The sequence below is a fragment of the Phascolarctos cinereus genome, unplaced genomic scaffold (assembly GCF_003287225.1).
Source record: "Phascolarctos cinereus isolate Bilbo 61053 unplaced genomic scaffold, phaCin_HiC Scaffold_2;HRSCAF=192, whole genome shotgun sequence".
In the NCBI taxonomy this organism is placed as follows: domain Eukaryota; kingdom Metazoa; phylum Chordata; class Mammalia; order Diprotodontia; family Phascolarctidae; genus Phascolarctos; species Phascolarctos cinereus.
Genome location: NW_027555625.1, coordinates 407,386,966 through 407,413,624, shown reverse-complemented (window position 1 = coordinate 407,413,624; position 26,659 = coordinate 407,386,966). Strand labels below are relative to the sequence as shown.

At 44.5% G+C, this 26,659-nt stretch overlaps 1 protein-coding gene across 1 annotated transcript in view; it reads left to right on the top strand.

The window, feature by feature from the left end:
- STK10 (serine/threonine kinase 10) overlaps positions 1 to 26,659 on the top strand; it is a 127,693-nt gene that overhangs the window by 78,205 nt on the left and 22,829 nt on the right. The window contains exons 8-12 of the mRNA XM_020992307.2: positions 2,693 to 2,827; positions 4,631 to 5,212; positions 13,910 to 14,040; positions 17,490 to 17,613; positions 18,828 to 19,007. Of these exons, the coding sequence (XP_020847966.1) occupies positions 2,693 to 2,827; positions 4,631 to 5,212; positions 13,910 to 14,040; positions 17,490 to 17,613; positions 18,828 to 19,007 (1,152 nt within the window). The remainder of the gene's footprint in view (positions 1 to 2,692; positions 2,828 to 4,630; positions 5,213 to 13,909; positions 14,041 to 17,489; positions 17,614 to 18,827; positions 19,008 to 26,659) is intronic.

The window sequence follows — 26,659 nt, the reverse complement described above, 5'->3', positions numbered from 1 at the left end:
CACTTGTCTGAAGGCCAGGGAAGGGGATCCTCTGAACTCTTGAGGTCCTTTATTGAAGGATTCTAAATAAGTTGCCTTAAAACATAGCTGGGATATTTCTGGGATATTTCTGGGATATTTCTGTCCCTGTGCATATAAGTTTCCTAGCAGTCTGTTCCAGTTTGGGGACCCCCCTCCCCAACATGTCAGCTGCTCTGAGCAAAAATTTTTGCCTAGCCCCTTGGGCTGGGCCATTGCCTCTCCTGCACATTTTGTGCTGGTGTCTTTCTCTTTAATCTGAACTGGCAGATTTGAAGTGGAGGAAGAACCTTTCTAAACACATCCTAAGCTCCCTTCTCTCACTGGAGAGATGATGAAGGAGAAAAGTGTTCCATGGCTTGTGTCCCAGAACAGTTTACAAAACAATGTACTTAACCCTAATCAGTCACAGAAGGTACCTCCTAGCTCTTGCCAGCTATGGTCTCCCCAGGCTTAACACCATCTGCAGTGTTGCTCCTAGGCACTTGGGAGCTCACATGACTTGACCCAGCTCTCTGCTGTTTCTCCATGTGATTCTTTTACCAAAGAATCCCTCTCCCTGCATCCAGTGCCAGGCGACTTCCCATCTTCCTATCCTTTAAACACCAAGTATGAGAAATGGGGACTTTGTCTATAGTCTATGTGACTTAGCCTATAGAAGAGAAACATGGTCTCATTTAATTGCCTCTAATTTGGTCAGTGTGTCATGTTCCTTTAAGAAGCATAGGGATTTCCAAAAGCATGCCTGGGAAGTTTGTTCTTTTGGCCACATCTGCATTTCAACCACTGCAGCTATTTGACCTTTGGCTTATTGCTTAAGTTCGCATATGTGAGGTTACACAACATTTATGCTCAAGGAGCTGTCAGGATCTGATTTTCCACTCTGTGTTACAAAAGGCTGTTGAAACCTTAAACCACTTCCCTAACTTGCTCTGGAGAGGGTATCAACGAAGGGCTCAGAGCCAGAGTAAGGGGGTCTGTTTCTCATCTATATGGTGAAACTTCACCAATTTGGACTGCTTGAGGATAGACCAGGTCCAGTGATTGGAGTCTGAATTACAGAATGTTTTTAAAAAAACCAAACTTTCATTACTTGCGAGTGCTTAGAGTAACTTGGCCAAGTCTAACAAAGTGTTTCCTAGGGTGAGGCCCTTTAGGAGGCCTGCTTTAATGAAAAGACAAGAATGAATGTTTAATTAGCATAGAATCATAGAATTTTTGAGTTAGAAGAGAACCTCAAGATTATTTATTCCAATTTTCTAATTATGTAATCGAGGAACCTTTGTCCTAGAGAAATTAAATGGCAGGCCCACATCCATGCAAAGAGTGGCTAGGTGGCCTAATGCGCTGGACCAGGAGTCAGGAAGACCTGAGTTCAAATCTCACCTCAGATACTTACAAGCTGTATGACCCCAGGCAAGTCATTTACCAGCTGTTTGCCTCAGTTTCCTCAACCTCAACAGTAAAATGGGGTAACAATCCCACCTACCTCCCAGGGTTGGTGGGGGGGTAAGATAATATTTGTAAAGTATTTAGCACATAGTAGGCACTTAACAAATGCTTGTTTACTTCTTTCCTTCCTTCCTTGCAGCTATCCCACCATACATAAGCAATTATTAAGTATTTTGAGGGTACCTGAGAGATAATTTTCTCAAGGAGTTGACATCTTTATCTTATTTTCACTATTCCCTTTTTACAGTATATTTTTGATAGTTAGAAAAGCTTCTTTCCACCTCCTCTCCTAGTCATGAGAAGATTTCAAATTAATGAGGTGTTTTTGCAGTATTTCTTTAACGACACCCTAGGGTATCTGTGCATCTGGGCATTTGGATTTAGGAATGTGTGTTATTGCTAAGTGTATATACTCTCTGGCAGGGAAATGAGGAAGGGAAGTTCAAGCCTGAAGAGCATGTGCTGTGTGTTATTGAAGTTAACATCTGCTGAAAACCATAAAGAACTTAGTATTTTACAGCATATATGAAAGAGCTCTTTACTCTTAAAGAAGTTACATTTCTAGAAGTACCTGCAAATAGAACACATTTCCCTTCTGGAAGGCAATGTGGTATAATGGCTAGAGCACAGGAGTTAGAAACAAAAGAAACCCTTCTCTGTCATTTACTGGCTGTGTGGTCCTAAACGAGTCACTTAACCTCTCTTGTTGTCAGTTTCCTCATCTGTAAAGAAGGGTGAGCTCTTAATCCTCACAATAGACCTGTGAGTTAAAATCAGATACCTGTAAATTCCTTTGCAAATCCTAGAATCCCAGGTAGATGTCAATAAAGTAATTTCTTAGATGCTCACTCTGCAGAGTTCTGGGGATTAACAAGTCAAAGGGAAAACCATCCCTGCTCACAAGGAGCTTACATTCTGGTGAGATGTCTTTGTTGTTCTTGTCAATCTTTCACTGCAGACCTTTGAGAATCTGGACCTGGGTATTTCTCAGGTCATTTTCACACTGTATACCATGCAGCAGTTGGCCCTTATTTGAGCTGCTGTGAAGCTGCAGTGCCTCTGAGGATCACCCTTCCCCAAGAGACTAGGGACCCCACCTCTGGTTGTGTCAGCCTCTGGGCCAGCCTCTAGCCTACCCAGCACAGAGAAATATCTTTTCTAATCTCTGTGTGTGTGTGTGTGTGTGTGTGTGTGTGTGTGTGTGTGTGTGTTGTTTACTCAGCATCCCTTTGTCAGCAAAATCACCAGCAACAAAGCTCTCCGGGAGCTGGTCGCTGAGGCGAAGGCTGAAGTGATGGAGGAAATCGAAGACAATAGGGAGGAAGGAGAAGATGATGACTCAACAGAAACAGTATCTGTAAGTCTGGCTGTTTAAAAATAAACAACTACCTCTTGCAAGACTTTTTTTTCTATTTTTTTTTTAGAAGGTGAATTGTGTGACTTTTAAAAAACCGCCCCCAAATGATCATCCGTGGGAAAGGAATGTGTTTTCAAGAGAATTTCATCCATGTGCATTTGGGTCTAACTCTCATGCCTGTGGATGTGCTGTTTTAACCTCCTCTGTTCTCCATTCCATGCAGAAGGTTCCTTAGTGACTTATTTCCATCCAGCTGGACAGGAAGTAGCACTGACCAGATGGTGTTATGTGTCTTTGTGAGCCAACATGTATGGAGAAAAGCTAATGTAACCATCAATTCAAGGAGCAAGATTAGATCTAGGTAGACGAAGGCTTCCTCCGTGACCTCATAGAATTTTACAGTGGGAAGGGACCTGAGTGGTCATCTCGTCCAAATGCCTCAGTTAATGGAGTGGGACACAGAGGCCCAGAAAATGAAAGGGATTTGCTCCAGTACACACACAGCAACTTAGTGCTACTGAAGGAGTAGAAAAGAAGTGGTGTAGTTAGATAATGGATTGAGTAGGCAGAGAAAAAGACAGGGACAAATGTCAGATCCCTCCATATTCACTTGCTTGGAGAAACTGTAAAACTGACTACTTCAATGGGAAGGCTTGAGCAGGGAGAGGAATTAGAAATGGAGGGTCAACAACTCTGTGATAACAAGTTTCTTTTCATTTGAGAATAAGATATCATGACCATGATCTCCGGTCCGTATCGCTATCCAGGAATATCAGTTGAGTCAGAATTCAGTAGGGGAATCTTTCTTTTTTAAGAAGTTCTGTGATGATTCTTTCTGGAAGCCATAATCATCCAATAATTTATTAATTTTTCAAGTTCCTTCTTGTATATAGGGAATCATTTCGTGCCACAGGCAGTCCAATCTCATGTGAAATGAGTCCTGGGAAACTTTTCCCAAGGAGTCATCTTTCTCTGAGGCATCATGGGAGATGTGGATATGTCCCTGTTTCATGTGGTATGTTTGTATGGTGCGTATTTGTTAGCCCTTCCTTCCAGGAGGCCACATTTTGGCTAAACATACAAGTTCATGGATTCCTAGAAGTGATAATAACTACAATATAGTAATGAAATGACCTAACCAGGGAATATAACAACGCAATGGACAGCCCTGCCTTGGCCTTGCTGACGTTCCTTTCTCATTCATTTATTTCTTTGATAAATATTTTTGAGTATTTACTATGTGTCTAGTGCTCCATCAAGTGCTGGGGGAGAGGGAGGGAAGGAGAAGACATGAGCCACATTCCCCCGCTGTGTTTACCCACAAGCGCTACGGAGAGGGTGGTGATTAGTAATTCTTAATTGATCCCAAATACTCTAGTCTCAGAGAGAAGTGAGGAAGGGGGGGGGGAATAGGGGTTCTAGAAAGAAGGGAAAAAAATGTAAGAGAATTAGGCTTTGGAGGTTCTGGGCCTTTCTAGATCGCATTGATTTTGGTGACTACTAGCTTTTAAATCTTATTAAAATATATAAAAATAAGGTCATTGAGGCATCTTTTTAATAAAAAATACAGAGAAGAGGACAGAAAGAAGGCTAGAAAGAATCACAGACAAGAAGGCAGCTTTGAAAGTTACAGGTTGGATTTGCTTTACCTAAAAAGACAAAAGAACTGCACATTACAGAGATCTTTTTGTGCTCCACTACATATATGGAAACGCATATTTTACTTGGTGTTTAAGTTTAGAATAGTTTTTTTAAAACTTAAAATATGTAGAAATAATTGGTTGTGTGTCATTTTCTTAAAAGCCTTCAGGGATGCACACAAGGGACTCTTCAGAAGTGAGCCAACTGAGTTTTGATGGGGAGAAGCTCCCAGAGATATCAGCTCCAGTCGACACTGAGCCCAAAGGCAGCCTAGATAAGCCCAGTGACAAGCCTTTGGTTGGAGAAATTGCCACTATCCAGGTAGATGATGGCAACTCCATTCAAACTACAAGCAGTTCTGACCTGCCTGGAAATGAGGACAGCAAAGCTGGACCTACAGCCCCAGGGAAATATCGATTCAGTGCCCCGCCAGGATTCTTGGATGCCAAAGTTTCAACCATGGAGGAGAAACCTTTTTCCAACCATCAGAGCAATGACGTGGACATGGCTACCAACAATAGCAAGAAGGGAAATCGAAGCCGGCCCGCCAGCAGTGTCCTGGAGAGCTTAGTGGGAGAAAAGATTGCCAATGGGACTCTGGAACCTCCTGCTCAAATTCCGCTTGGTAAATCCAAGAGAGACTCAGACTGTGGGAGCCTCTCTGCCTCTGAGAGCATGGATTACAGTGTCTCCCTCTCCACTGACTTGTCTCTGAACAGGGAGACGGGTTCATTGTCTCTGAAGGTAAGGTTGAGCTTTGGTTGAATCCTGCCTGAGCCAGGCTAATCACCCCAGGGGAAATCCCTTTGATTTGGGAAATAGGATGATCTCCTGGTTTTGTTCCAGTTCCGTAGGCTTAGAAAATATATTGATTCTGGTTTAAATTGGTCAACCAGTTTTTTTTTAAACTTTTAATTAAATGATTTAAATTTAATTTTAAAAAATTTGGTGGTATAGTAAACAAAAGTACCAGATTTGGAATCAAAAGGACTTGAATTTAGGAGCAACTAGGTGGTACAGTGGATAGAGCACTGACCTTGGAGTCAGGAGGACCTGAGTTCAAATGTGGCCTCAGACACTTATTAGCTGTGTGACCCTGGGCAAGTCACTTAACCCCAATTGCCCTCCCCACCCCTCAAAAAAATTCTTGCTTCAGATAATCTGTGACCATGGGCAAATCACTTAGTCTCTTTCATTCTCAAGTTTCCTCTTCTGTAATAATGGGGATAATAATAGTCATGTGGATCAAATGAGATAGTATATGTTGGGCATCTTGCAAATCCTTGAAGTGCCACATAAATGCTAGTTACTATTGTTGTTGTTATTGCATTCATATGATTGTACTTTGGGGATTCCGTTCTGGATTTTTGCTCCTAGTTTGGTTTGAGATCCTAATATAGCCCAGAGGGAGGTGAAAGCCCTCTCATTGTTTACTTGCAGGGTCTAATTCCAAGAGCCTAATAGGGGGCTCACCTTGTCACTAGTGGTTTTCATTAATGAACAATTAAATTCAATTCAGCAAGCATTTATCAGGTGCCTATTGTGTGCCAGTCTTGTGCTAGGTGCCAGCCCTACAAAGATAAAAAGCAAAATCGTCTGTGCCCTCAAGAAGCTTACCTTCTACTGAGTAGAAGAAGGTAAAATGTGACAGGCAGCTAGGTGGTACAGTGGGTTTGGAGTCAGGAACATGCATCTTCTGAGTTTAAATCTGGCCGTGTGACCCTGGGCAAGTCATTTAACCCTGTTTGCCTCAGTTTCCCCATCTGTAAAATGAGCTGGAGAAGGAAATGGCAAACCACTCCAGCATCTTTGCCAAGAAAGCTTCAAGCAGAATCACGAAGAGTCTGATATGACTAAAATAACTGAACAAGAAATAGAAAGAGTCACAATACCTGGCAGTAATAATAATAGTAGTAGTAACTAGAATTTATATGATGCTTTATGGTTTGTAAGGTGCTTTACAAATATTATCTCGTTTTATACTCGCAATGACTCTGGGAAATAGGGGCTATTATTATATCCATTTCGCCAATAAGGTAAACAAATTGAGGTAAACAAAGGTCAAGTGACATGCCTGGCGTTACACAGCTAATAAATATCTGAGATTGGAGTTGAACTCAGGTCTTCTTTCCTCCAGGTCTAGCATTCCGTCTATGCACCACCTGTTGCCTCCCACTTGGTGTCAGAATACCTATGTTCAAGCCCCACCTCTTCCTCTCACTAGCTGTGGGACCTTGGGCAAGTCACATAACCCCTCTGGGCAAGAGGTTCTTCTCTCTAAAATGAGGATAATATCCATACTCACTGTATTGTAAATTGTAAATGTCTAAGCATTAGGTGTTTTTTTTCCCCTATAATTAGCAAAGGAAAAAAAAAGCCTTTCCCAACTTCTAGGGATTCCAGAGCCTTCCCTTGGTTAATTATCTCTTTATTTTGTTCATAGCTTTCTTTGTAGATATTTGTTTCCTTGTGGTCTCTCCCTCTTCCCCCTCATTTAGACTGTAATCTCCTTAAGGGCAGGGATTGTTTTTTGCCTCCTTTGGCCTCACTTTAGCTGTGCCGGCACAGAATAGGTGCTTAATAAATGGTTATTGAATTGAATTGAAAAGCCTGTGAGAAAGGCTGTGAGAAAGCTCCCTCTACCTTTGTAGATCTGTGCCTGCTCTGCAACTTTTAGTCTTACAGAATAGCTTGGGGGTGCTCCAAGGATAAGGGACTTGCTCAGGGTCACACAGCCTATGGATACGAGAGGCAAGACTTGAATCCAGGTTTTCCTAACTCCCAGGGCAGCTCTCTGACCCTCAGTGTCTTTGTTAGCATTATTACCTTAGCAAAAGTATATATTAGCTCTTGTTACTACAAGTAGTATACCCATCTGCTTGAAGGTGAGTGGACAGCAAGCAATGCCAAGTCTGATAATAAGAGCTAGCATTAATATCATGCTTTAAGGTAGTCAAAGAACTTTACTCACACACACAAATATACATACAAACACAGTATATATAAATTGATCCTCACAACAACCTATGAGGTAGATACTGTTTGACCATTTTACAGATGTGGAAACCGAGGCTTGCAGAGAATCTAGCCCAAGATTATGTCATCTAGTGAGCATCTGGGATTGGGTTTAAATCCAGGTCTTCCTGACCTCAAGTCCAGTGCCCTATCCCCCACACCATGCTGCCACGTACTAGATGATAGAGAAACATCTTTTGCCCTCTTCCTCTGAGGAATATGTAAAAACATTCCTTTCCAGGCCATGGCTTCAGTCATTCAGGCAACCTATACTTGCCACAGCTAAACTTGGCAAATGACGTCAGCACAGACCACTTTGAGGTTTGCAGCACATTGCAAAGTGGAGAGCCCTCGATATCAGATGGAGGTTCAATGTCTGTGCCTGTCCTTGTACGTAATCAGATTCAGTCTTTCCTCTTTTCCTTTCATCTTAGACATTTATTGTTTTGTAGGGAAAGAAAGGATAACTTCTGTATATGCATATGGGCCTTTACTGGGGAACTGGGAAGGCCTTGTCAAGATTAATGAGGTCTTTCAAATCTAAGGGGAAAGAGACCCTTGGCCAGAGACATCCCTGAAGATCATCTGGTGCGTGTGTGCATGTGTTTGGGTGTGTTTGTTTTCAAACAACATCCTTCCTTTGCTCCGTTTTTGAAGGCTTACTTAGTTTTGGTCGTTTCTCTGTGTGTTTTTGCATGTTTCCTTTTTTTGATTCAATATGGTAGCATTTTGTTTGGCAAGAGAAAAAGAGGAAAGGGAGCATTGTACAAAAGAGGAAGAGGTAGAATTAGTAACAGGGGAAGAGGGGAATTCCAGGGTCGTCCAGGGAAGAAGAGACCTGGTCAGACCTGATGAGGAAGCAGCAGGGGGTAGACCAAAAAAGGACACAGTGGACCCAAGAGTGGAAGCAGACCAAGAGGGTGTGGATTTGACTTGGAAGGACCTTAGTGGTCATTTAGTCCAGAGGCACCAAAATCATGGCCTGCTCTGCCATCCTGGGAACACAGCTCCCAAGTGCAACCAAACCAGTATGAAACGACAGCAGCAGCAAATACAATACGGATGATGTCAGTTTGTGGTTTTCTAAGTCTCTCTGCAGCTGTGGGGGATATGCTTCTGTGTTTGCCGGACACCCCGATTTGGTCCATCCCCCTCATCGAACAGGAAGAAACTCAGTCCTTGAAAGGTGAAGTCATTTACCCAGAGTCAGAGACACAGAAAGCAGAGCAGAGCTTGAAAGCAAGGCCTCCAACTCTGTAGCCAACCCTTTCTATCACACCATTCATGGTTGCAGTTGGGAAATGTCAAGTTTGAGTGTAGGACAGAGCCGTCACCAACAGTCTAACACTAGCAGTCACAGGTCATTGCCATCCAAGTAAACAACTGGTTATTAAGGTAGTGCGGTAGGGTGGTGAGGGCTAGGAAGACCTGCATTCAGATCTCCTGCAGACACTTGCTGTGTGGACTAAAGCAAGTCACTTAACTATTTTCCATCTTCATTTATTTCTTTTAAAAATAAACTTCTACTGTTATCTTTTGTCTTTTATATCACTGGACTTTGTCCCAGGATCTCTCCTACTTCCCTTCTCAGAGAGTCATCTCTTACAACAAATAATATTTTTTAAAGAAAAAGAAAGGGGAAAAAGAAAAAAAATCATCAAAACTGATCAATACATTGAAAAATTCTGAAACTATCTGTGATGTTCCATGCCCATGGACAGTTTGCCTCTGCAAAGATGCTGTAATGGTTGGCCATTTCCTTCTCCAGCTCATTTTACAGATGAGGAAACTGAGGCAAACAGGGTTCAGGGATTTGCCCAGTGTCTCACAGCTAGTAAGTGTCCAAGGCTGGATTTCAAAAAGATGACTCTTCCTGACTCCAGCCCAGTGTTCTATTCACCGCACCACCTGACTCCTAATGTATGCATAAGCAAATCTCAAACCCTTCATGCATGTCAGCTGCTGTTGTGGGGGAGGGGGGCGGTGCTGTGCTAGCTGCAGAGCATACAAAGACAAAACAAAAAATAATCCCTTCTCTTGGTGAGCATATGTTCTACTCGAGGTAGCCAGTCTCCACCTCCAGAGCCTGCACCTGCTCTTCTGCTTGTCATAGACTGCAGAGGACGCTGGCCTCTGGAGCAGCTTCGATTGATCTATCGATGGATTGATGTTGGATAGGACTTTCACTGACACGTGGTTCGTCAAGGGCCCAGAGAGTCTTGGGTGCTGGATGTAGAGTCAGAGATTCCAAATTCAAATTTCTTCTCAGGTGCCATGGCACCTTCATGACATTGTTGAAGTCATTGAACTTCAGTTTTTTCACCTGTAAAATGAGGAAGGTTCCACTAGATGACATTTGAAGTCCCTGCTGCCTTGAGATCTATGATTTTCCTTTAAAGGTGCTCTCCCCATCCTCTTTTCCCCTTCCCATGATGCATCTTCTCCTTTGTTGGAGTGTGTCTACTCTTGTAAAGCTTGTCAGTCTCTTTGGTTACCTTGACCTTGGAACTGAATTCTGGAATCTGGCTCAGAACTCTGAGACTTGTGCAGAATTTCCTGACTTGACTTCTAGGCATTTAGCCAACAGTCTTTTTACATTATAGTGAAGGCCATGTGGTGTGTTCTCATGATTAACTTATACATAAACCAGACACAATGAGAAGGAAAACGTAATTCTCTGTCAGCTCTTTCATCCCCCTTTGAGGGATGTTTCTGATCCCATTGATGGGAGCTGGGAAGAAACTAGAAGAGAAATGGGTTTGCTTCTTAGGTTTCTGGGCTTGAGAAAACAAGAACTTTTATTTATAGGTAACCTTTGATTACTGGATCACTCTAAGAGGAGCAGTATGCAGTACAGATAAACCAGAGCCACAGACAATGTAAAAGCCATTTGGGTTTAGCCTTGGCATGTATTCAGAGGCTTCTTGGGGGTAGTCAATTTACCAGCCTCATTCCATTTGGCATCAATTAGGTAATAATGACTTTGCATTGCCTGAGTCCACACTTGCTAGGTAGTATAGGAAAGGAGCTGAGTGTGCCAAATGTTGAGGATGAAGTAAAAAGTGGGTAATCCACATGTGGTTAATTGAATGAGAACTGAAATTGCTTTCACTGGCAGCTGCCCGCAGGGATGCTGCGTTGTGTGGGAGTGGAGGGTGGGGCACAGAACCGTGGGGCTCTTCTCCCTCTCCGGTTGAGCCTGCAGGGACTTTCTTTCTTCTTTCCGGAAGGTAGGAGCATTGAGTAGAGCAGCAAATGGTTGACCTCATTCCCTTTCTCCATCGTTTCCTATATTGGCATGTACTTGATCTGGCTTCTAAGCTACTGGTTTACACTAGGTCAAGCAATTGGAAAAGTCTTTAGACCAGAAGTATGGGGGTTGGGCAGGAGTTTACCCTCAGGGGTCTATAAAAACTTGAGGGGCCTCACATCTCCTTTCCAATCCATCTTCTGCACCCTGGCCAAAATAATCCTCCCAAAGCCCATGCCTGACCACAACACTACCTTTGTCAAGGATCTTCAGTGCTGAAACACGCAATCCAAAGCTGAGCATTCGTCACATGTAATACCATCCGGCTCCACCTTATCTTTCTAGACTTACTTCCTATACTTCCATTCACACATTCTGTATTTCAGCCAAACTAGTCTCACTTGGGGGCAGCTAGGTGGCGCAGTGGATAGAGCACCGGCCCTGAAGTCAGGAGGGCCTGAGTTCCAAATCCGGCCTCAGACCAAACATTTGACACTTACTAGCTGTATGACCCTGGGCAAGTCGCTTAACCCCAATTACCTAAAAACTTAAAAATAAAACCAACTAGTCTCACTTGTTGTTTCCCCAACTTGGCATTCCGTCTCCCGCTTTATGCCATCCCATAAGTGATCACCCCTGCCTGGAATGCATCCCCTCCTCTGACAGGTCTCTTTTCTTCCTTCAAGATTCAGCTCAAATGCCACCTTCCTGAATAGGACCTTCTTTATGCCTCTGGCTGTTTGTGTTCTCTCCCTCTTCTTGTTATCTTGTATTCATTTATCTGGGCACTCCTAGTATTCTTTAATTAGTATGTAGGCTCCTTGAAAGCAGGGATCATCTTTTTGTTTGTCTCTAGGTATCTTCAGCACCTAGCACTGTGCTTTTCGAAATTGAATGGAGGGGGCAAGCACAGATCTTTCTGCCAAGTTCCAACATATTAGAATCAGGGAACCATCCCTATTTCCTTAAAAATCTTAAGTTCAAGAAAAATAGGGGAAAAAACCTTCACATGGCATATAGCACATTTATATTCTATGGCCAACGTGCCATGGGCTGCAAGAAGCCTTTCCCAGCCCTCTTTAACGTTAGTTCCTTCCCTCTGGCACCACTCGGAATTTGTCCTGCGTAGATCTTATTTGTACACAGCTGCTTGCGTGGTGTATCCTCCGTTAGACTGGGAGCTCCTAGAAAGCATGAACTGATTTTTGCCTATTTTTGTATCCTTAGCGCAGTGCCTGGCATCTAGCAGGTACTTAATAAATGCTAGTTGACTGGAAATATGACTTTAAAATCATAGAGGACATCTGCAATCAACAGCCAATTGAGCGGCACTGGCTCTATGCTGGGAAGGCAGAGGCAGCATACGACCCTGCTGGCCCTTGCCTCAAAAAGATTGCACTTTATATGGATGAGCAAGATCGCCACAATGAAACCGCCGCCGAACAGTGCTCTCCTCAACGTGGGCATGGCTGCCGATGGCATCGGTCACAGCCCTTCCAAGCCTGCTCCTGTCCTGCATCTCTCAGCCTACTGCTCCTTTTGGTTCAGTGGAGAGAAATTAGTCCACCCCCCCTCCCCCGCCGGGGGTGGGGACAGGGTCTCCTTCCCTGATTCTGTGAATACACTAAGGAAGCATGTGGGTGTTCATTAGTTATCCCTTGCTTTTGGTGATAACCACTAAATAATACAAGACATTATATAACTAAGTGTGGAGTTATGTCCAGGCCCTGGACCCTAATGAGGATTTAGGATAGTCAAGGAAGAATATATGGACATGGTGACCTGATTTTAAGAAAAGAAAAAACACTTTTTTTTTTTTGAAGCTTCACAGAGGGGGTACCTTTTATTAAACTGTATGTCCTAATTTTTGGTTTGAAAAATAAGGTCAGCATGTTCATGGACAATGTGGGACTTGAGCCGGATTCTAAAGGATGGATAATAGATTAGGGAGACGTACAGCATGGAAGAATCAATGAGCACTGTTTGCTTCTCCTTCTTCTTCTTCTTCTTCTTTTAATTAAAAGGTGAGATCCTCAGTTGAAAGAGATCGGTAGCTTGAAGAGACAAGAGGTTTGGAATAGTTTCTGTGAGGAGGGAGTTAGGGAATCAAGTTGTTATTGAATCTCTTCAGTTGTGGCTGACTCTCTGTGGCCCCATTTAGAGTTTTCTAGGTAAAGATGCTGGAGGGGTTTGCCATTTCCTTCTCCAGATCCTTTTACAGATGAGGAAGCTGAGGCAAAGAAGGTTAAATGACTTGCCTAAGGGTGGTCATACAGCTGATAAGATTTGATTAGATCTGATTAGAGCTAGAGTTTCTATGTTGGGTTGCACTGGAAAATAAAATTGGAGAGGCAGGGTCGGGCCAGATGATGGTGGGTCCAGAAACCCATGGAGAAACATCTAAACATGATATAGTGGGCAATAAAGCATCATCATAGTCTTTTGAGCAAAGGAATGATGTGGTAAAAGCATGTGCCATTAGCCTGCTATTGGTTTGCGGAGATTAGAATAAAGAGAGACTATACTCAAGAAGGTTGTTGCGTTAATCCAGATGTTGATGTGGTATAAATGAAAAGAGCGTTGGACTTGGGTCTCACATATTAGCTGAGTGGACTTGGACAAGTCACTTCATTTCTCTGAGCCTCAGTTTCCTCACCTGTAAAGTGACAAGGTTGGACTAGATAAATTTCCAGGACTAACATCGGTGACTTTGTTCACATTCTGGGGCAGCCCAGAGTAGGGAACAGAGCATGGAATAGGATGGTGGCAAGAAAATTGGAAAGAAAGAGAACACGACAGGACACCTTTCAAAGGCAGACTCAAATAGGCTCCGTGACAAAACAGATATAAGTACTAGAAGAAAGGACATGGACAGGAAATCAGGTTTTAAGCCTGAGTTGCCAAGGCAAACTAGGAATATTTGTGGAGGGCAGAGGATCTCTTAACTTTTGAAGTTAACATTAAGGAAGAGAACTATGACCTTAAAAATGATTTCTTTGCACCCATGTAAGCGATGGAATACTGAGTTGGCTGGAAGATGAGGCAGTTCACCACAAGTCAATAAACATTTATTCTTGGAATAAAAAGCATAAGGGTTTGTGTTAGGAATTCAGGGTATGGTTCTTTTGTTCTTAGCTGAATTTGTAAGTTTTGCTTTTCATTCTTTCTCTGGCCAGGAATCCAGGCTGCACAACAGAACCCTGAAGCGTACCCGAAAGTTTGTTGTGGACGGCGTGGAGGTCAGCATCACCACGTCCAAGATCATCAGTGAAGACGAGAAGAAGGATGAAGAGATGAGATTTCTCAGGCAAGCAGACAGCGTTTTTTCAATTGGTGCAGCAGCCGTGGAGCATAGTTGGATTATTTCTTCTTTAGAGAGAAAGGATTGGGATAAAGACGGGGCAATTTGGGTTGCCTTCTGAAGTCACCCCAGAGGTTCAGCTTCGAGCATCAGACTGAGAAGAGGCAGTGGCGGGGGCCTGGGACCGGAACCTGTCTTAGACACTTTCTAGCGATGTGATGCTAGATGGTTCCTTTAACTTCTTTGAGCCTTCATTCCATTATTTATAAAATCAGGATAATTATTTACCTACCTCACAGGGTTTCTGTGAAGACCAAGTGAGAAGAAGTATGTATGAAAGGGAAAGGGTACAAACACTTATTAAAGTGCCCCCCAGGTGCCAGGCACTGTGCCAAGTGCTTTGTATTATCCCATTTAATCCTTACAACAGCCCTGGGAGGCAAGTGTTATTATCTTCATTTTGCAGTTGATAAAACTGAGGCAGACAGAAGTTAAGTGACTTGTCCAGGGCCACACAGCTAGTAAATATCTGAGGCCAGATCTGAACTCAGGTCTGTCTGACTCCAGGCCTGGTACTCTGTCTACTGTACCACCTAGCTGCCAAAAAGTGCTTTGTAAATCTTAGAGCACTGTGTAATTGTGAGCTGTTATTGTTATCAGCAGTAATAATAACCACAAAGAGAATGGATTTGAGTGACATTATAGAGATAGAATGATGAGCCTTGGTAATGGATCGAATATGGGGGATAAGGAATCAAAGAGAACCTGGGGTTTGAAGCTTAGGTGACTAGAAGAATGATAGAACCATCAGCAGAAACAGGGAAGTCAGAAGAAGATAGTTGGGGATGGAAAGAGGGTAGGTCAGCTTTAGACATGTTGAATTTGAGAAGCCAGTGGGGCATCCAGCTAGAGATTTTTGTAGGCTATAGGAAAAGTGGACCTGCTGCTGGGGGGAGAGGAAGAGGAGGAGGAGCTGACATTTGTCTCCTTTGATTCTCTCCCAAACGCTGCAAAGTAGGTACTATTATCATTCCCATTTTACAGATAAAGAAATTGAAGCTCTGAGAGGGTAAATGGTTTGTCTATAGCTACACAGTTGGTACCTGTCAGAGGCAGAATTCAAATTTAGGCCTCTCCTGAGTCCAAATCTCTCACTTTTTCCACTAAGGAGGGGTTAGGGTTGGTTTTGGAGAGAGATTTAAAAGTCTTCCATCTGGTGGTGATCCTTGAAGTTCAGGGAGTGGAAGTGATCACTCAGAAAAAATCTAAGAGAGCCTAGTAAAGAGCCTTTCGGCAAGGGGGTGATGGGAATGTGCCTCTGCTTGGTGGGGGAAAAGGAAGAAGGTATACTACAGTTTACATAAATACAAGACTCATTTCAAAGACAAATTGAACTGTGTATATTAGAGTTCTCCATCAGCTACAGAGACTTGGGAGTTAATTCTGGATAGATATCTGCTTCCCAGTAAAAACCTCCTGGAGTCCCACCTACTAGGCAAAGCCTTCTTTGGATTAGGCTGTTTTCTGTTCAGCTGGTCCCTTGGGATGGGCTCAGGCTCTGTAGGGGGAAGGAAACACCTTTTCAGTAGTACTTTAAAGAGCTCAATTTATCCTATATCCCCTGTTAATGTTACCGCCACCCAATAGTAGCTCAGATTTCATAAGCTGGAATTCCAGCTCTGTGATGTCTTATTTAGCGAGTGCCCTTTGGCCTCAGAACTGGGCTGAGCTCCTCTGCATGAACAGAGAAGTTGTGTTCTGCTCAGGTAATATGGATGAGATTTCACTGAGGTGAAGAGCAGGGCGCTTGTTAATAAGGAGTCCTTTTTCTTTCTTTTTTTCTTTTTTTTCTGCTTGCTTGTGGTCTGTGAGGTTGAATTTCCCTTAAATTATGAAGGGCATTGAGTAGCTAGGGTCTGAGGTAGAGCTGAAAGAGGGAGAAAGAGGAAGAGAGAGAGGGAGAGAAGGGGAGAGAGGGAGAGAGAGAGAGGGAGAGGGAGAGAGAGTGAGAGAAAGGGAAAGAGAGAAAGAGGGAGGGAGAGAGAGAGAGAAGAAGGAGAAGGAGAAGAAGAAGAGGAGGAGGAGGAGGAGGAGGAGAAAAGAAGAGGAGGGGAGGGGAGAGGGGAAAAGGGAGGGGGGAGAGGGGAACAGGGAGAGGGGAAATCAGCCTCCTGTGACATTTGGGTGCCTGTAGTTGTAATACTGGTGGTCGGTACTGGTCTTGAAATGTGGCTAAACCCTTCTTAGCTTCCCTTATTAAGTGTTCTTTCCAATGCCTGGACCCTGGACAGTATGATTTTGCTGTTGTTTTAAAGACGGAGATATAGGGACACCTCTGGATTTCTCATCTCTACTCGTAGATTCATTGCCTTTCATCCGTTCTTCCAAACACGTCGTGCCCATCCCCTGCAGGGAAATTAGGTTAGTTGACGTTGGTATCTTGCCTTTCCCACTTTTGGGCCACCACAGGTTCCTCTTCTTAGACAGAAGAGAAGGTTGGCATCTAGACTCAACTGGCAAGCTTGGTGAGTCTAGAAACTCTAGAACCTGCCTTTGAAAGTTACATCCAGATTGGAGATGGGTTAAGTGTGGGGTCTCTTCTCAGCCACTGGTTGGAAGGCATCCTGAGGTTAGTAAACGTTGTAAATTGCAGAGCCTTGGCATGTGGAAAAAGGAGGTTGGAACTTTGAGGTAGATCCTGGAGGCTGAATTAACTTGGTGAGAGCAACCAAGGCATTGTGAAGAGGAGACAGGATTAAGTCTCTGTGAGAGTTTATCAGGACTAGAGCATTTATAAACCATTCCCCTGGAGGGAGTTAACCTGCATCTAATTCAGTCAGCTTTATTCAATTACCAAAAAATGCCCCTTATGAAGCAGACTCCTTCAACAAGATTCCCAGAATCATAGAAAGGCAAAGCAGAAAATGAGCCTGAAGATCCCATTTACTTGCACCTTCTATCTTAATTTTAAAAGTAAAGAGACACGTCCAGAGAGGTAAGGTCACTTTAGTGGCAGAGCTGACACTCAGATTTTCCCGCCCTCCATCCATTGTTCTTTCTACCACACCAGGCTTTCAATGCCCAATGTAATTCAGTTTCTGCATCTTACCATGTTAGTTCAGGCTTTCCCTGTGTGTGTGAAAAGTAAATCACCTACCAGGCTTGTCCCACATAGGGCCAATTGGATGACTTTGGTTGCCATGCTTAGGGCAGTGTTTAGCATAGTAAGTACTTAATAAATGCCTCCTTTCTCCCTTCTTTTCTTCCCTGTCTTCTTCCCTCCTTTCTTTTCTCCCTCCCTCCTTTCTTTCCCTACTCTCTCCTTCCTTCTCTCCCTGTCTTCTTCCCTCCCCTCCTTCTTCCTGTCTTCCTTTCCTCCCTCTTTTCTTCCTTTCCTCTTTTCCTTTCCTTTCTTTCCCTTCCTTTTCTCCTTCCTTCCTGTTTCAACCCTTCAGGCGCCAAGAGCTCCGAGAGTTGCGTCTGCTCCAGAAGGAGGAGCACCGTAACCAGACCCAGCTGACCAGCAAACATGAGCTGCAGCTGGACCAGATGCAGAGACGCTTTGAGCAAGAAATAAATGTGAGTGGGGAAAGGGTTCGCTAACTTTATCTTTCCTTAGAAACAGTCCAATTGAAAAAACTGGTAGGACAGCCCAGAGCATGAAAGCAGCATTTCCTGGACCACTGCAGGGACCGGGAGAACATTAACCTTTGGTCTGAAAAGAACAGAAGGTCGCATTAGACCAAAGATGATCATCTACAGTGATACCAGCGCTGTGAGACATGGGCAGCCTCTTCAAATGTATTTTTATGCCAGTATTTTTCCAGCATGTAGGCCACTCTCCTGTGTCCCGTTCTCAGTTAATTCCTCCACCTCTTCCTTCTCCCTCTCTCCTCCCCCTCTCTCCTCCTTCCTTCTCTCCCCGTCTCCCTCCCTCCCTTCTTCTCCATGTACGTACATGTACGCAGATGTATTTAATGAATGAATAACTGAAAGAAAAGTGTTTATTCTCAGAAATAATGACTTATTTGATAAGGGTATGACTTTCCCCAGGGATATTTGTATTTGAATAGGAAACTCTTGGCAAAAGTTTTCTAGACTGAAAGGATCATAGGAGTATAGATTTAAAGCTGGAAGTCACCATGGAGGTCATCCAGGCCAACCTTCTAATTTTACAAATGAAGAAAAAGAGGCCCAGAGAGGTTAAGCTTAAGGTCATCACAGGTTGTAAGAAGCAAAAGTGGAATTTAACCCAGTCCTCTGACTCCAGGTATAAGGTTCTTTCCACCACACCATGTTTGATGGACAAAATTAGAGCTGATAATCTAGTGGCTGTTCCCATCCGAGGCGTGGCTGACCCCTCCTCCTGATGGGCCCCAGTATGAGGATGCTGATTGCTCCTCCCAAGGATACTTACCCTTCTTTATGGGCTTAAACTTTGTATGAGGGAGTAAATAAAGGAAGCCTTGGCCTACCACCCTGGAAACATTGTTGACTTCTCTTTTAGTCTTTTCCCTTTCCTGCTGAAAATGGAAACCAATGCCAGGCCTCCCTTCTCCTCTTTTGGAGTTGATGAGGACAGAAGCCGGGGTGGGGGGTCAGGGTGGGGCCAGGGTTGTGCCAGGACACAGCTCAGGAGAACTGGGAGGGCTAACTTCTTGTCCCATGAGTGTTTCCTGGAGAGAGAGCCATGACTTGAACCCAGGTCTAAGTCAGCATAGCTTATAAGCCTGTTATAAAGTGGTCGAAGAGTCCGGTAAACTGTGGGGTTGTCCTTCTCTCTCTCTGCCCAGGCCAAGAAGAAATTCTATGACACAGAACTGGAGAACCTGGAACGGCAGCAGAAGCAGCAGGTGGAGAAGATGGAGCAGGAGCATTCGCTCCGCCGGCGGGAGGAGGCGAAGAGGATCCGGACTGAGCAGGAGCGGGAGTACGCCCAGTTCCAGGAGCAGCTCAAGATGAAGAAGAAGGAGGTAGAGTCAGGGGCAGATTCCTGGTCCTAGGTCAGGCTCCCAGGTGCACGGGCGGTCTTCAGATTGCTGACCTGCCTGTTCTCTCTCCCCCTGCCTCCTTCAGACATGCCACAAGGTGCAGTCTAGTGGAGAAGGGCTGCTCCCTTGGGGTTCGAGTGGTTTTTGGGTTTGGGATTTGAATGCATTTTGGGAATGGGTTTTGAAGGGTGAAAGGTGCTCAAGTCTTAAGCTGTGGGAATGAGATGGGGAGTATGTGATGGTCTAGAGGGGGATACACATGGTGGAGAGAGTGTTGGGCCTGGAGTTGGGAAGACCTGAATTAAAATCCAGGCTCACCTATTTCTTAGCTGTATGACTCTGGGCAAGTCACTTAACCTCTGTCTGCCTCAGTTTCCTCAACTATAAAAATAGGGATAACAACAATAGTATCTGCCTCTCAGGGTTGTGGAGAGAAGCAAATGAAGTTAAACTTATAAGAAGCACATAGCACAGTGGTTGGTACACAGTGGGCACTCTGTTAATGCTCATGCCTTTCCTTCCTCTTTTGCTTCCCTTCGATTCAGTGCCGTACTGGCCTCACCATAGTTATACTGCTGGGGTGAAGAAAGGTGGGTCACAATTACAGAGGCTACGTAATACTGCATAGAGAGCCCTGGATCTGGATTAAGAGGATCTATATTCAACTCCCACCTCTGTGACCTTATATGGCCTCTGTGGGCTTCAGTTTCCTCATTGTAAAACGAGGGGGTTGGAGGAGATGACCGTTTAAGGTCCCTTCCAACTTTAGATCTGTGGTCCCTGGATCCTGAGGCAGATGACTGTGAATCATGACCACATCCAATTTCAGAAGCTCCTATTGTAAAGAATGGACGAGCAACAAAGATCGATTCAAGATGGCAGGTGATCCCGTCCATTAAGACAAGTTCTTCTCCAGCTTGTTTTCTTACTAGTGACCCTTTTGGGAATCCCTCTGATTCTGCCATGCACCATAAATCCCCAGCTTCTGCAGAAGCAGAGGTTGGAAACCGACCGGAGTGGTTACCTAGTATGGACACTCCTTCAACAGGGCAGAAAGTCAGCAAGAATAATGAACTTAAAATAAAATAAACTTAAAATAAAACTTAAAAAATAAAAAAGGCTTCTTCTTAATGGCACCTCTCTTCAGCTGTCAGGGTAAGGACTCTTAACCCGAGGTCTACAGAATTCTTGGATAGATTTCACAGGGTCTGGATACTTGAATGAGAAAAATAAATTACATCTATATGTTCATTAACCCGTAACTAAAGTTTAGCATTTCCTTCGATTATGAATGCAGGCAGGAAAACATTATTTGAAAAGAGGACCACAGGCTTCACCAGACTGCTAAACAGGTCTGTGACACAGAAAAAGCTAAGAACCCACACTTTAGGCACTGTACTTTTTCATACTGAGGTGGGCAGAGGTAACCAGATGCTGAAGTCTGGGATAAAGAAAGCCACTGTTTTCTGAGAACCCAAATTATCTGAGTATGAGATAAGGCAACACAGTAGAGTGAACTCTGGTCATTCTCTTTTACCTCCGGGATCAAATATAACTCTTTTGTTCAGCTTCAAAGCCCTTTGCCACTTGGCCCCTTCTTCCAGTCTTCTTCTACTGTCCTGCCTTCCATGGACTCTGCGATCCAGCCACACTGGCCTCCTTTGTGTTCCTCACCCACTTTACTCCGTCCCGGATTCCCATGCCTTTTTGTTGGTGATTCTCCATGCCTGGAGTGCTCTCCTTTCTCACCACCTTCTGGTTCCCCTAGCTTCCTGGCTTCCTTCAAGTCTCAGTTGAAACCCCACCTTCTTCCCAACCCCACTCCCTGCCTGTGCCTTCCCTCAGAGAGTACCTCCACATACCCTGTATTTATCTCCTACGTAGCTAGTTGTTTGCATATTGTCTCCCCCATTAGAATGCAAGCTCCTTGAAGGCAGGGGCTGTTTTGGTCCTTCTTTGCATCCCCAGCACTTGGTTTCCCTCCCTTTTTTTATTTTTAATTTTTTTTAGGCAATTGGGGTTAAGTGACTTGCCCAGGGTCACACAGATAGTAAGTGTCAAGTGTTTGGTCTGAGGCTGGATTTGAACTTGGGTCCTCCTGACTTCAGGGTCAGTGCTCTACCCACTGCGCCACCTAGCTGCCCTTATCCCCAGCACTTGGCACAGTGCCTGGCACAGTAAATGCTTATAAATGTTTGCTGACTTAACCTGGCGACAGATGCCCACCAGGTATTATAGTTCTTTCTGCCTGCACATCCATCCTCATTTTACAGATAAGGAGACTGAGGCCCAGAGTGGGGCAAAGGGTCTTCCTGAGATCACACTGATAGTAAATGGCGGAGTCAGGATTTGAGCTGAGGCCCTTTGTCTCCTGGTGCGGTGTTTTTTGTTTTTCACCATTCTCTGATCCTGCCTCTGTTACTCAGTGAAGTCTGTATCAGTGTGAAGACCTGCGCTGACATTTCTGTTCTCGGTTTATTTGTTCACTTGCTGGCAGCTACCTTCCTTAGAGTTGGTTTGCTGATCAGAGTGATGTTTGATTTTGGCGAAGTGATCAGCTGGGCTTGCCTTGGCTTTTTGTTACCAGGCCAGTTGGTAGGGGTGCTTAAATCCCCTTTCTAAATATGCTAACTACCTCCTTCCTATGAATAGTGATGTAATTAATTTGAGACTGGTATTTATAAAATGGGAGTAAGGAAGAAGAAAATCCTCTCCAGCCTCCGAATACAAGAGGAAGTCTGCAACCTCCAGAGCTCTCCTCTGGGAGAGAAAGATTCGGCCCTGGGGCTGCTGAGCCCTTGTCATAGAGCTGTCCAGCTGGCTGGAGAGGAGGCTCAGAGAAGGCCCTTCCTTTTGGTCTTTCTCATATATCCCATCATCTCAGAGTCCTGCTGTTGGCAGTTCCCCAGCCTACATTCTGCTACTGTCTGCCAACCCTGCGTCCCCCATTTTGGTCCCCAGAGCCTAGCCACATGGTATCTTGGGACAGGGAAGGAGTTAGTGTAGTTTACTTGTGTAGGGGGACTATGGTCTGTGGTTCTTGGTGCTGGGTTTAGGGCTTTAAATTTAGATACACAGGTATAGTGGTGCAATTACTTTGGAATTTACTAGTGTAGACACTGTGGTCCATTGTACTTGGTACTGGGTTTAGGGATGCACAGGTGGAACAGGGCATGTACTTTGGAGTTTGGGGGGGGGTCCCGAGACCATGGTCCGTTGTACTTGGCATTGAATTTAGGGCCTTAGATTCAAATGCACAGGTAGAACAGGGCAATTACACTGAAGTTTACTTGTGTGGGGACACCATGGTTCACTGTATGTAGTATTGGGCTTAGGGCCTTAGATTTAAACACACAGGTAGAGCAGGCATTGGAATTGGAAGGTCTGGATTCCAATCCCACCTCCTGTCCTACTACTTATATAACCTTAGCCAAGCCCTGTATCTTCCCTGGGCTTCAGGTTTTCTCTGAGATCCATTCTGGCTTTAGCTCTGGGGGCCATGAATCATTGTCCTGCCATCAGCAGTGGCTTTTGGAGCCCGTCAAGGAACAAATTAAGTTCATATTCAGAAGAATTCATAGGATCAAAGCTTTAGAGCTAAAACCTTAGAGTCCACCGAATCCAACTCGTAAAAAGAGGGAACTGAGGTTCAGATTGACATGTCCATAGTCATGCGTGTTACAAGTAGAAGAACTGGGATTTGAACCCAGGACCACTGGTTCTAAAGCTAGTGCTTTTTCCCACTGCCTCACACATTCCCTGAGTTTCAGTTTCCTTGCTGTAAAGTGTGTATGTGTGTGTGTGTGTGTGTGTGTGTGTGTGTGTGTGTGTGTGTGTGTGTGTGTGTAGGGGAAGGGGACACTGGGTGATTTCCAAAGTCTTTTTCATCTCTCAATCCTGTGATCCTGTTAGGGGATCTCTAGAGTCACGCAGTATCAAACAATATCACTTGTCACCCACGTGGACCCTCCCCTGCTGCCATCACACCCATGCCCTCTAAAATTCCTTTCCTGGTTCCATTACTTCTGTCAGTAGTTCATTGGATACAGTCCAGTGCTCATGAGATCTGAGTTAGGTATGCTCAGGCTGTCCTGTGGCTACAGGCTGCTGTGCCTGGTGCCAAGGTTATGGGGGAGACCAAGGCAGGAAGAATCCTTAGGAAACAGCATTGAGAACTAGTGAGAGGATTGCACCGGGGTGGGGAGCCTGTGGCCTCAAGGCCATGTGTGGCCCTCTAGGTCCTCAAGTGCTGCCCTTTGAATCCAAACTTCACAGAACAAATCCCTTTAATAAAAGGATTGGTTCTGTATAACTTGGACTTGGTCAGAAGGCCACACCCAAGGACCTAGAAGGCCTCAGGTTCCCTAACCGTGGCATAACAGCTGACCACTCCTGTACCTCAGCCCCAGCCAATCATCTTACAGACTTAGAGTGTGGGTGGATTAGGTGAGATGACTCGGTGCCAATTCACCACTTCTCCTAGAAAAGGAATGTGAGTGCATGCCTGCCTGTTGATGGGGCAGTTGCGTTACTTTTGTTTAGGAGGGCTATCATGTAAAGTAATCAAAGCTGTCTATAGTCATATGAAAAAAATGCTTAATCACTATTGATGAGAGAAATGCAAATTAAAACTCTAAGCTACTGCCTCACACCTGTCAGATTGCTTAATACAACACAAAAGGAAAATGACAAACGTTGGAGAGGTGGGAAAATTAAAACGCTCTTGGTGACCAGGGAAGCAATTGGGAATTCTGCCCAGAGGGCTATAAAACCATGCATACCCTTTGACCAAGCAATACCACTTCTGGGTCTGTATCCCAGAGAGATTAAAAAACAAAAAGGAAAAGGACCTATATGTACAAAAATATTTATAGCAGCTGTTTTTGTGGTGGCAAAAGAATTGGAAATTGAAGGCATGTGCATCAGTTGAGGAGTGGCTGGAAAAGGTGTTGTATGTGATTGTGATGGAATACTTTTGTGCTTTAAGAAACGATGAGTAGGATGCTGTCAGAAAAACATGAAAAGACTTACATGAACTGATCAAAGTGAAATGAGCAGAACCAGAACATTGTGCACAGTAACAGCGACATGGTACGATGATCCACTATGGATAGCTTAGCTATTCTCAGCAATACAACGATCCAAGACAATTCTATTGGACATTTGATGAAAGGACGTATGCTGTCCATCTCCAGAGAAAGAGCTGGGTAGAGCCTGAATGCAGATCAAAAATACTTTTCCTTTATTTTTTTTTTGTGTCTTGTGTGTCTGTTTTCTTTCACAGATTGACTTGCATGGAAATGTATTTGCATGACTAAACATGTATAACCTATGTCAAATTGTTTGCCTTCTCAATAAGGTGGGCAGGGGAGGCGGGGAGGGGAGGGAGAGAGATTTTGGAACTCAAAATGTGAAAAAAAAAGAATGTTAAAATTGTTTTTATGTGTAATTGGGGAAAAAATGAAATATTAAATAAGATTTAAAAAAATAAAGTGTTATGAATGACAAAGCAAAAAAAAAAAAAAGAAAGGCTATCATGTGAGAGCTGGCAGGTGCAAGACTCCATCTGGTTCCTGCTACTATTCCCTAACAATGCTCTCTCTATTATTTCCCTTATTCCTCTTGTAGCAGCCCTGGGGGAACTGGATTGGTGGGTGGGGGGAGCAGGCAATGGTGTCAGGTTGCCAGCAGTGTTGGGTGAGGGTAGACAGCACCTGAGTAGGGAGAGGTGTCCCTATGGGCAAGAGCCCAGAAGTGGAGTTGGTCCAGTGTGACCAACCTCTTAGGTTGGGCAATGAATGTTGAGACAATGCGGGGATTTTGAAATTTGAAGATGCTTCTTTACATGTACCTAATAGCTCCACCTGTAGCCAGAGGGGTTTAGGGCAGCCCGGTCTGACAGGGGCTCCTGAAAGACCTGTGGCTGAGCCCCACGCAGTGTGGAGATACTGTGGGCGACGGCTCTCCGGGAGCAGAGGGAGGGAAGAGAGGCTGAAGGCTGCACTTAGCATGGGCAGTGGTGATTAGGGGAATGATTTGTCTCTTACTGCACTCACACACATGTGCACGCATGTGAACAGCCACTCAGGCCTTCCCTGGGGAACATTCTTCTTTCTTTGGTCTTTCTATAAACACGTTGAAGGAGTGGCCAGGGGATGCTGGCTTTTCTCCCAACTACCACCTTCAGGGACCTAGGAAAGCAATGGTGCCCCTCTGACCCCTAAGGAGAAGAGAAGGCTTTGAAGGCTTAGTAGAAAGGAAGGAAAGAAGTAAAGAAGCGTTTATTAAGCACCTCCTATGTACCAGGCCCTGTGCTAGGCCTCGTAGAAGTCCCCGGAACTGGTCTGAAGGAGCTCAGAAGTATCTTGGTCGAGAGCCGGGTATGAAATGGGAAGACTATGGGAGTAGAACGAGGCAGATGATGTCCAACATAGTCCACATGTAGGCCTGGTTTGCTTAAGTGACCCATCTGTTACAAGGGAGAGGGCTGTATTTTGGAAGTGACCACGGTATGAAGACACACACACACACACACACACACACACAACACACGAAAGCGTCACTAAGCCTCAAAATGAGAAGCAGCAGCAGCAGCAGCAGCCAGGGGCAGATGACCTTCCGAAGGGTAGAGGGGTGAGTAGGGTGGTTGCTGAATCCTGGACGTTACATGGCAGGCCAAGTAGCCACGGCCCCCTTCATCGTAGTGGTCTTTGGCGCCCAGATTCTTCAAGCTTTCTAGATAACTGAAGACTTCTGGGAATGACCACTCAAGGACAGAAGCCATCCCCCACAAGCTGCTAAAGTGATTCCTAAACACAGGTCTGACTGTGCCCCTCTTCCACTTAGCAAGCTCGGGTGATTTCTTCTTGGACAAAACCCCTGTTTGCTGTTTATGTTTGTTCATAATCTGCCTCTGACCTTTTTTTCCCAGGTTTATTATATGTTACTCCCAATTGAGATAATTTGAGATTACTCTCAAATGAAATAATGTTTGTAAAAAGCACTTAACAGGGCCTGGCACATAGCAGGTGCTGTTTAAATGCTTATTCCATCCCCCTTCCCTACTCCCCTAAATGTGCTCTGTGATCCTGCTAAGTGGACCTTCTCCTTGCCCTGAGCTCACACATGCCATCCATTTCCTCACCCCATGCCTAGAATACCCTCCCTCCTTCCCTCTATCTCTTAGAATCTCGAGCTTCCTTCAAAACTCAGTTCAAGTGACATTTCCTACTTTGAGGTCTTTTCAGACCCCCCCTCCTCCGCTGCTACCAGCACCCCCCCCCCCAAATTCTCTTTATTTTCTATCTGTTTGGTATAGAGTTGTATGTGTCCGTGTTGGCTTTGTTTTTTATTTACAAAGAAATTTTTTTGGCTATTTTTTTTCTTTGATAAAATTTAAGTTTCTTGAAGGTAGAGACTGTTCAGTTTTGTTACTGTATCTCCAGTATCTAACACAGTGCCTGGCACAAGGTGAGGCCCTTAATACTCATTTTTTGATCGACTGACCCAAACTTGTACTGTCCTACAAAACTGGAGACAAGGGAAGCCCTTCACAAAGGGGATATGGAAAGTCATTTGTGTGTTTGGGCAAGTCTCCTGTCATTCATTCCTCAGCAATCAACTGTGAAGTGAAG